Source organism: Crotalus tigris, unplaced genomic scaffold, assembly GCF_016545835.1.
Source record: "Crotalus tigris isolate CLP2741 ecotype Arizona unplaced genomic scaffold, ASM1654583v1 scf7180000018856.1329670, whole genome shotgun sequence".
NCBI classification, from domain to species: domain Eukaryota; kingdom Metazoa; phylum Chordata; class Lepidosauria; order Squamata; family Viperidae; genus Crotalus; species Crotalus tigris.
Genome location: NW_024097237.1, coordinates 289,011 through 299,626, shown reverse-complemented (window position 1 = coordinate 299,626; position 10,616 = coordinate 289,011). Strand labels below are relative to the sequence as shown.

Below are 10,616 nucleotides of genomic sequence, written 5' to 3'. Positions count from 1 at the left end.
TTTAAGATCCAAAAGAATGAGAATCGCTGGTTTATGTCATATTAAACTGAATAAGGAGATGTAATCTGAAAATGCTGTAATCCTGCTGCAAGTATTCGCTAGGAAAATTCAAATCCCACTGTTGACACAAAGGCCAGCAAGAGCCACAACATTTTGGCTGCAATATTCCCAATAGTCACCAGATGGCACCAAAGAGAAGCTTCTGCCTATGCTGTCATCTAGTGTCCACCTGGAATTTGTCCAAAGGTGAGTTGCATCTCCCATCTTGAGTTATGTATTGGAATGGAATAGAATAGAGCTGGAAGGGATCTTGGAGGTCTTCTAGTCCAGCCACCTGCTGGAGCAGGAAAACCTATACCATTTGAGACAAGTGACTGTCTAGTCTCTTCTTAAAAACCTCCAATGGTGGACTGCCCTTTCTGAAGGCAAGCTGTTCCACTGGTTAATTGTCCTCATTGTTAGGAAGTTTCTCCTTAATTCCAGGTTGCTTCTCTCTTTGGTCAGTTTCCAACCATTGTTCCTTGTCCTACCCTCTGGTGCTTTGAGAATAGTTTGACACCCTCTTCTTTGTGGCAGCCCTTCAAATACTGGAATACTGCTATGATGTCATCCCTATTTCTTCTTTTCTTTAGACTAGCCAAACCTAAGTCCTGCAGCCATTCTTCATATGTTTTAGTCTCTAGGCCTTTGATCATCTTAGTTGCTCTTCTCTGAACTTTTTCCAAAGGCTCAACATCTTTTTTGTAGTATGGTGACCAAAATTGGTTGCAGTATTCCGGGTGTGGTCTTACTAGGGCTTTATAAAGCGGTACTAATACTTCACGTGATCTTGATTCTATGCCTCTGTTTATACAAAAGTGCTTTTTCAAGAGGCAACTGGACTTTCTTATTTTTCTTTGAAGACCTGGATGACTGAGAATCTCCATAGACATCCACCCATAATTTGTATCCCCAAACCGTTAACTTAACAAGTTAAATATTAGACTACGCTGCCCTAAATTCTTGACTTAAACCGTAAAGTTGGCTCTATTACTAGATTATTATGGAACTTAAGAGAATACATGGCTAGTCTAGAGAAGAGAAGGACCGGGGAGACATGATAACAGTATTCCAATATTAGAGGGGCTGTCACAGAAAGGAGGGGGTCAACCTATTTTCCAAATCACCTGAAGGCCAGACAAAGAATAACAGATGGAAACTAATCAAGGAACAATTCCACCTGGAAATAAGGAGAAATTTCCTGACAGTGAGAACAATCAACCAATGGAACAATTTGCCTTCAGATGTTGGTGGTGCTTCATCACTTCAGGCTTTCAAGAAGAGACTGGACTGCCATCTGTCAGAAATGGTGTTGGGACTCCTCCTTGGGCAGGGGGTTGGACTAGATGACCTACAAGGTCTCTTCCAACTCTGCTATTCTATTCTATTCTATTCTATTCCATTCCATATTCTATTCCATCCCATTCCATATTCTATTCTATTCTATTCTATTCTATTCTATAATTCTATTTTATTCCATTGCATATTCTATTCTATTCTATTCTATTCTATTCTATTCTATTCTATTCCATTCCATTCCGTAATTCTATTCTATTCTATTCCATTCCATTCCGTTCCGTAATTCTATTCTATTCTATTCTATTCTATTCTATTCTATTCTATTCTATTCTATAATTCTATTCTATTCCATTCAATTCTGTAATTCTATTCTATTCTATTCTGTAATTCTATTCTATTCTATAATTCTATTCTATTCTATTCCATTCCATTCAATTCTGTAATTCTATTCTATTCTATTCTATTCTATTCTCCATTCCATATTCTATTCTATTCTCCATTTCATATTTTATTCTATTCTCCCTTCTATATTCCATTCTATTCTCCATTCCATATTCTCTTCTCTTCTCTTCTCTTCTCTTCTCTATTCTATTCTATTCTATTCTATTCTATTCTATTCTATTCTATTCTATTCTATTCTATTCTATTCTATTCCATTCCATTCCATATTCTATTCCATACCATTGCATATTCTATTCTATTCTATTCTATGCTATGCTATGCTATGCTATGCTATGCTATGCTATGCTATGCTATGCTATTCTGTAATTCTATTCCATTCCATGCTATTTTATCAGACAATTTAGGGTCGTCTTCTTCCTGGTTATTCGAAAACGATTCAGTTATAGAAAACCCAACTTTCCGATCATTCTCTACATCTCCCAGCTTTGCATTTGGAGTGAAACGAATCCCAAATTGCCCTGACTTTATTTTATTATTTTATTTCAAAACGGTCAGACGAGAGTAACCTCCCTGAGAACCGCCCGCCGTGGCGCTCGAGGAGCTCCTGAGTCTCAGCCCCGCCCTCTTCGAGGAGGAGAGTTCGGGTGAGGGTGGGGGGGGGCAGAGGGAAAGCGTTCTCTTCTCACGGAGGAAATTGGCCTCGGTGGCTCGCCGTACGCGAAGCCTTAAGCAGCGTGAGAGTTGAAGAGCGAGGGGTTCCCCTTTCCGTCCCTGCTGCGGCGCTTGCAGCTTTGTGGGTTGGAACTTTCACGCTCGCGGGATTCGAAACGTCACAATGGCTCAGAACGTTCAGAGTGTTACATTGTCTCTCACGCTGCCCATCACTTGCCACATTTGCCTGGGAAAGGTAAACGCCACCCTCGCCGTTTTGGGGTTTTTTTTTACAAAGGGACCGCGCGGAGTGGAACGTGTCCGGCGCCGACGCCCCACTCCCTTGCAAAATGCGCGTGGGACGCAGGAAAAAGCCCCCCCTCGATTAGGGAGAGGAGGAGAAGCGCTTTTAATTCCACGCGTTCTTTCTTCTTTTTCTCTTCCCACCCCTTCCACCCCTTTCTCGCGTGGCTTGAATGGGCGATTATTTCTAAATTCTAGCTTTGTCCCTAGCTTTGGAAACGGCTCGCCGGAAGCTTAGAGGCTGCGGTGGCTTTTTCGAGGCAGGAGGAAGGCCTTAGGTAGGTGGAATGGCATGGGAAGCAAACCGGGGATTCTGCTTTCGGGGGAAGCTCTATTTCCGCTTTCCAAGTGTTACTTCAATTATCGGCTTCCGAAAAAAAAATAAAATTAGAATGATTCTTGCTGCCGTGCAAATGCAGCGGAGCTTCAGGAAATCCCCTTGCAAGGAAAGGAGAGATCTGGAAAGAAGAATTTTTTTCCCCCCTTTCTCTCTCTCTCTTTCTCTCTTCCGTCTTGTATGTTTCCTCCTTGGATGGGCGATTCACGCGGAGGACTTTAGGATTGTAGGTTTTTTTTGTCAGTAGTTGTGGGTAACCTGTTGGTGGGTTCTCAACCGAGGTTGTAGAAACAAGGTAGGCCGAATGACGGGGGGGGGCGGGGGAGAGCCACCGTCTATCCCTAGCCCATAACGGGTAGTCCTCGGGCTTACGACCAGAATTGAGCCCCAGATTTCTGTTGCTAAGTGAGACGTATACGTTAAGTGAGTTTTGCCCTGTTTTGCAAACCTTTCTTGCCAGAGTTGTGAAGTGAATCGCTGCAGTTCTTGTGGTTGTTAAATGGGCTTCCCCCATTAACTTTGCTTGTCAGAAAGCCGTAAAAGGTGATCCCAGGACACCGGGACACAGCAAAACATCATAAATATGCACCAGTTGCCAAGCATGTCAGTGTTGACCACAAGACTGTGGGGATGCTGCAAAAGTTGTAATGGTGAAAAATGCTCATAAGTCACTTTTTTTCCGGGGCCGTAACTTTGAACGGTCGCTAAATCAACTGTTGTAAGTCGAGGACTACCTGCATGGATTGCTGAAAGGCTCCTCTTGAAGTTGAAGTTCATTGGGTTTCCCTCACTTTTCTTCTAAGTTCAAAAAGCATGAGAAGATTTGAAAGTAAATCGGTAGTGACGGCTCATTCTGAGCTACAGTGATTTCAGATCTTTGTTATTGTCTGCACTTTCTCTGATTTGCTGTGGCTTTCCACTGTCCCTTATCCTTCTGGGTTTGTTAAATTTATGAGGTCTCCAGTTTTTCTCTTAGGTGAGACTGTGACTGTCATGGCCCAAGGAAGGAAGACTTTTCTCTCTTTTTTTTTCCAGAATTGGGATTGTTTTCCTAATGGCTCGGTCCATTATTGAGTTTTCCCTCCTGAATTGGCTTCTAAGAAATTGTTTTATTGGGTAAAGGTTATCTTTACCTTTACAAAAAGATAAAGATAAAGGTTTCCCTGCAGAATCTAGTTTAGTACTTATCTCCATTTCTTAGCCGACATTTTCCATGGTCATGTGTGGCCAGGATGGCTACACATCAAAGATGCACAGAACACTGTTACTTTCCCACCAAAGTGGTACCCGTTAATCTACTCACGTTCGCATGCTTTCAAACTGCTAGGTGGGCAGGAGCTGGGGCAAGGAACGGGCGCTCAGTCCATTGCTCTGGTATCGAATCCGGGCTGTCAGCTTTCCAGCTGTCAAGCTCAGCGTCTTTAACCACTGAGCCATCGTGCCACAATACAGTCACTGACGCAGAGGCAAAATAATAATAATAATAATAATAATAATAATAATAGTAATAGGAAACCCTATACCATTTCGGACAAATGGCTATCCAGTCTCTTCTTAAAAACTTCCAGTGTTGGAGCATTCACCGCTTCTGGAGGCAGGTTGTTCCACTGGTTAATTGTTCTAACTGTCAGGAAGTTTCTCCTTAGTTCTAGGTTGCTTCTCTCATCTTCTCATCTTTTTCATTTTCACTTAAAAATATTAATTGCACCATTTTTCTTCCCTTTTCTGTATAGAAGGAACACTTAAAGATGTAATTAATAAGGATAAAAGAATGTCAAAATAGTATTAATGTCTACTAATGGTCTGATGTAACAGTACAGGTAGTCCTCCATTTAAAGCTATTCATTTAGTGACTGCTCAGAGTTGCAGGAGTGCTGGGAAAAGTGACTTAGGACCATTTTTCACATTTACCACTGCTGCAGCATCCCCAGGGTCAAGTGACCAGAATTCAGACTCTTGGCAACTGACTTATATTTATGATGGTTGCAAAGGTCCCGTGCTCTTGTGATCACCTTTTGTGACCTGTCACCTAACAAGCAAAGTCAATGAGGAAACCACATTTGCTTAACAACCAACTAACTTAACAAGTGGTATTACTAACTTAACAACTGCAGTGATTTACTTAACTGCAGCAAGAACGGTCGTAAAGTGGGGCAAAACTCAACCACTGTCTTGCTTAGCAACAGAAATTTTGGACTCTTAAAGGTTGTAAGATTAGTACTAGCTGGGCAGTTTTTACCGTTGCTTAATTAAGCAGCCATGGAGTCTACCACTCCTTAGGAAGGAGTTGAATCAGAATAGAGGTGGAAGGGACATTGAAGGTCTTCTAGTCCAGCCCTCTGTTCAAGCAGGATATCCTATCCCATTTCAGACAAGTGACTGTCCAGTCTCTTCTTAAAAATCTCCAGTGAGGAAGCACCTACAACTTCTGGAGGCAAGCTGTCCCACTGTTTAATTGTTCTAACTGTCAGGAAGTTTCTCCTTAATTCCAGGTTGCTTTTCTCCTTGATTAGTTTCCACCTGTTTCTTGTCCTGCTCTCTGGTGCTTTGGAAAATAAATTGATCCCCTTCTCTTTGTGGCAACTTCTCCAATAGTGGAAGACTGCTATCATGTCCCCCCTAGTCCTTCTTTTCTCTAGACTAGCCAAACCCAAATCCTGCAACCGTTCTTCATATGTTTTAGTCTCCTTTAATCATCTTAGTTGCTCTTCTTTGCACTTTTTCCAAAGTCTCAAAAGTTTGGGGATATGTGGTGGCCAAAAATGGGTACAGTATTCCAGGTGTGGTCTTACTAAGGGCTTTATAAAGCGGTACTAATACGTGATTTTGATTCTATGCCTTTGTTTATACAACCAAGGATTGTGTTAGCTTTTTGGGCTGCTGCCACACACTTCACCTGTGGAAGTGGAAGCCCTTCTTGTAGAGTTAACAAACTTGCTTCCTTCAATGCTACACATCCAACCTGGTCTCTGATGAAGACTAGAGTCCAGTGTATTTCAATCCTGGCTACTTGAAGATATGTGGACTTCAACTCCCAGAATACCCCAGCCAGCATTCTGGCTATAGACAATGAGCTGGCTCATACAAGAGGAAGTGGATTTTCACTTATCCTGAAAAAGCAAAAGCAGAACTAACAGGAAGCCCCTGTCATTTGATCCCAGATGTGTTACGGTATCTTAAATGTACACCGGATTCTAGTCTGGCCAGTATACTTGCATATTTTGATTATTTTTTGGTGAGAATTCATCACAGTGGGTGTTACCGTAATCTGAGATAAACGCATAATTATCATGATTAAATTTATGAATTCCCTGCCTTCTTGGAGCTTAGGGCAATATGTATAATAGGATGCTCTTAATTTTTTTATCCCCAGTCCAATATAGTAGATTGAGCTGAGAGAGAAAATCTGGGCCCAAATCAAGTTAATTCCATGGTCAAATAGATTTGAACATGCTTCTTTCTGATCCCAGGCCCAAAATTCAAGCCCTACTTTACTAGAACACTGGTCCTGTGTTACGAATGTTTCATTTTCAAGAAAGAAGGCAAAGACTAATCAAATCTTTATTACAGTCATAGACCAGCATAAGCATCTTCATTATGATTCTCTCCTACAGAGAGAATAAGATTCACAAACTCCTAACTTTGTAGCTGAATGCTCAAATAGCAGTTCGTTTGCTTTATATTCTATATAGGAAATAGGCTGAAGTATGGAGGGTATTAGTTTAATATTGGCAATTATAAGTGCAGTTGAGTCATTATTGTGTGAAGTATTTCTTTTTTTCAGAGTTTGGCGTATACTTTAAGAACCATGATTATTGGTTTAGCTCAGGAATGGGCAGATGTTAGGAACCTTTAAGTGATTTTCAGTTTATATTCTATATAGAAAATAGGCTGATGTATGGATTTTTTGTTGTTGTTGTTAGTTGCGAAGTCGTGTCCGACCCATCGCGACCCCATGGACAATGTTCCTCCAGGCCTTCCTGTCCTCTACCATCTTCTGGAGTCCATTTAAGCTCACGCCTACTGCTTCAATGACTCCATCCAGCCACCTCATTCTCTGTTGTCCCCTTCTTCTCTTGCCCTCCATCTTTCCCAACATTAGGCTCTTCTCCAGTGAGTCCTTCCTTCTCATTATTAGTTTAATATTGGCAATTATATGTGGGGTTGGGTCATTATCGTGTAACATATTTCTTTCATCAGAGTTGCTTGGAGTATAATTTAAGGACAAAGATGTATTGGTTTAGATCAGGAATGGGCAGGTATTAAGATAGGAATCTCTCTAGGTGATTTTCAGTTTTGAAAAAGAAAACAAAACAGCACAATTACTCATTTGAATCTAAAAAAACCCAAACCCTCTCTCTTTCTGAAGAATGGGAGAGGAACTGGAGGGAACAAAAAAAAAAAAAAAGATTTAACTTCAGGCACTGTAAAGCATCTCTGGATCATGAATGCAGAGGGAAGGAGATGGGCAAGTTAAGAAATATGAAGTATAAATAAAATGCATTTATAGATCTGCAGTCTTAAGCGGGTGACTAGGTTCCTATCCAGGACTTAAGATCATAAATTATTGAAGTTGATAAGTTGGTCACCCAGTTGTTAAGTCAATCTGGCTTCCCCATGGCTTGTCAGAAGATTACAAAAGGTGATCACATGATCTTGGGACACAGCAACGGTCATAAGTATGAACCAGTTGCCAGGCATCTCAATTTTGATCACATGATTATGGGGATGCTGCAAAGGTCGTAACCGGGGGGAAACAGCCATAGGTCACTTTTTTTCAGTGCCGTTGTAACTTTGAACGGTCACTGATTGAACTGTTGTAAGTCAAAGACTATCTGTTCTACAGATGGCTTGCGTCCATTATTTTTTTTCTCTGCCAGCAGAAATGTTCCTGAGGTAAAATCCTACTTAGGACCTTCTGGCCTAGGGGTAGGCAACCTTGGCTCTTTTATGACTTGTGGACTTCAATTCCCAGAATTCCTGAGCCAGCATGGCTCAGCTTGGAAACCTCTCCATTTCTCCTCAGCATGGCTGGCTCAGGAATTCTGGGAGTTGAAGTCCACGAGTCATAAAATAGCCAAGGTTGCCTACCCCTGCCCTATACCATTTATTAGGTTTATATTTTATTTATTTAGATTAGATGGCCTAGGTCAGGGGTAGGCAACCTTGGCTCTTTTATGACTCGTGGACTTCAACTCCCAGAATTCCTGAGCCAGCATAGGAATTCTGGGAGTTGAAGTCCTTGAGTCATAAAAGAGCCAAGATTGCCTACCCCTGTTCTAGCCAAAAGAAAAGAAAGACAGCCAATCTTCTCTACCAATTTCCCCCTCTCTTTGCAACTCTCACCCCTGTGATATTTTGAAGAACCTCTCAAGCAGATTTTACTTATTCTGCCAGTGAGAAAATATTGGGTTGGGAGGCTGTTTGGGAGTTTCTACCGATAGAAGGAAGTCAGGGGAAAAAAAACAAACACCCTGGATGTAAGCCATCGGTGTTCTTGATGAGACACCCCACATAGTTTCCAAAACATGTTTATGAAACTGAGGCGAGTGTGTTGTTTACTTATCCCTCTACCTAGAAAATGAAAAGTGAAAAAAAAACAAACTACATAGTCCTTGACTTAAAACCATTAATGGAGTGACTGTTTGAAGTTTATTTTATTTATTTATTTTATTTATTAAAATTTATAGACCGCCCCATTCCCGCAGGACTCCGGGCGGCTAACAATAAAAACACAATATAACTTAACAAGACAAACAATACAGTAACATTCATCCAGGGGTCAGATTTTATAAACCCCAAGCCTGCCGGAAAAGCCAGGCCTTAAGCAGCTTGCGGAAAACCAACAGGATGGGAGTTACAGTTACAGTTGAACCCCGAGTTGAAAAAGTCTCTTTAAAGCAGCGGTCTCCAAATTTGGCCACTTTAAGACTTGTGGACTTCAACTCCCAGAATTCCTCAGCCAGCCCTAAGAAGAATATTTGTATGTCGAGGTTGAAGTGAGGAGGGGTCCTTGGTGCTTTCTTGAGCTGGGTCGGGGTTTTGTCTTGCAGATGTTTCATTACCAAACTAGATAACACCATCAGTGCACCTAGTTTGGGTAACGAAATGTCTGCAAGAAAAAAAACACCAAGCTCAGAGAGCAGCAAGGACCCCTTATGTTTAAACTGCTTGATTGACATGCATGTGCAATCCTAAGGAACAGTTGTACGTTCTTATTTCATATTTGTGAGATTGTTAGCAACTCAATGCATGTGTATACCTACAGTAGGCTCATTCAAGAGACCCAGGGCTTCTAGGTATAGGGAGTGCTCGACATACGATCATAGTTAAGCTACCAATTTTTGTTGCTAAGTGAGACAGCTAAGTGAATTTTGCCCAGCGTTATGATCTTTCTTGCCACAGTTGTTAAATAAATCGGTGCAGCTGTTAGGGACACTGTTGTTAAGTGAATCTGACTTCCCCGTTGACTTTATTTGTCAGAAGGTCACAAAAGGTGATTTACATGACCCCGGGGACACTGCGACGGTCATAACTATGAGTCAGTTGCCAACCGTCTGAATTTTGATCACGTGACCAGGAGGATGCTGCAATGTTTGTTAAGTGTGAAAAATGGTCATAAGTCACTTTTTTCAGTGCTGTTGTAACTTTGGTCACTAAATGAACTGGTGTATGTGGTCAGAGGTGGGGAACCTTGGCTCTTTTATGACTCGTGGACTTCAACTCCCAGAATTCCTGAGCCAGCATGGCTCAGCATGGAAACCTCTCCCTTTTCTCTCAGCATGGCTGGCTTAGGAATTCTGGGAGTTGAAGTCCACAAGTCATAAAAGAGCCCAGGTTGCCCACCCCTGATCTAAGTGTTAGGCTGACCCAGGACTGTTTAGTTTCAATAAGCTTAAGCTTCAATTGCTCTATCTTTAAGTCATAGTCTATGTTGCTTCAGGTGAAAGTCTCCACCTGGAGGCAAATGGATTTCATAAATGATTTATGCAGAAAATCAGTCTTCAAATTGTCGCTGCCCGTTCTCTGAGTTACTGGATTGATTTCTGGCTTCTTAGTTTCATGTGTCAAATTTGAATGGAAATAGAATTATCACTTTCCCCCCCCCCCCTCTCCTATGCCATCCAATCAATGGGGGGGGGGGAGAATCACTTCCAGCTTTCTGTGTTGGGTTTTTTTTTCTATTTAGGTATGATAAACAGAATTCATGTCACAAAGGTTGTGAAGTTTGTAAAACTGATTCCTTGAGTTGTGCTGTGCATATTGGCTATCTCAGCAATCCCCTTCCCTCTTATCCCTTTGAGGTGATCACCTAGTTCAGGGGTAGGCAACCTTGGCTCTTTTATGACTTGTGGACTTCAACTCCCAGAATTCCTCAGCCAGCTATGCTGAGGGGAAAGGGAGAGGTTTCCATGCTGAGCCATGCTGGCTTAGGAATTCTGGGAGTTGAAGTCCACGAGTCATAAAAGAGCCAAGGTTGCCTACCCCTGACCTAGTTCAACCCTTTAATGCAGGGGGTCCTCAAACATGGCCACTAAGACTTGCTGACTAGGGAATTCTGGGAGTTGAAGTCCACAAGTCTCAA

General features: G+C 41.8%; 1 protein-coding gene across 1 annotated transcript in view; it reads left to right on the top strand.

Annotated features, from left to right (window-relative positions):
- The first annotated feature begins 2,433 nt into the window (after positions 1-2,433).
- The window catches only part of OBI1 (ORC ubiquitin ligase 1), a 38,002-nt gene continuing 29,819 nt past the window's right edge, over positions 2,434-10,616 (top strand). Inside the window, exon 1 of the mRNA XM_039356984.1 lies at positions 2,434-2,647. Coding sequence (XP_039212918.1) covers positions 2,576-2,647 — 72 coding nt within the window. The 5' untranslated portion in view covers positions 2,434-2,575. The remainder of the gene's footprint in view (positions 2,648-10,616) is intronic.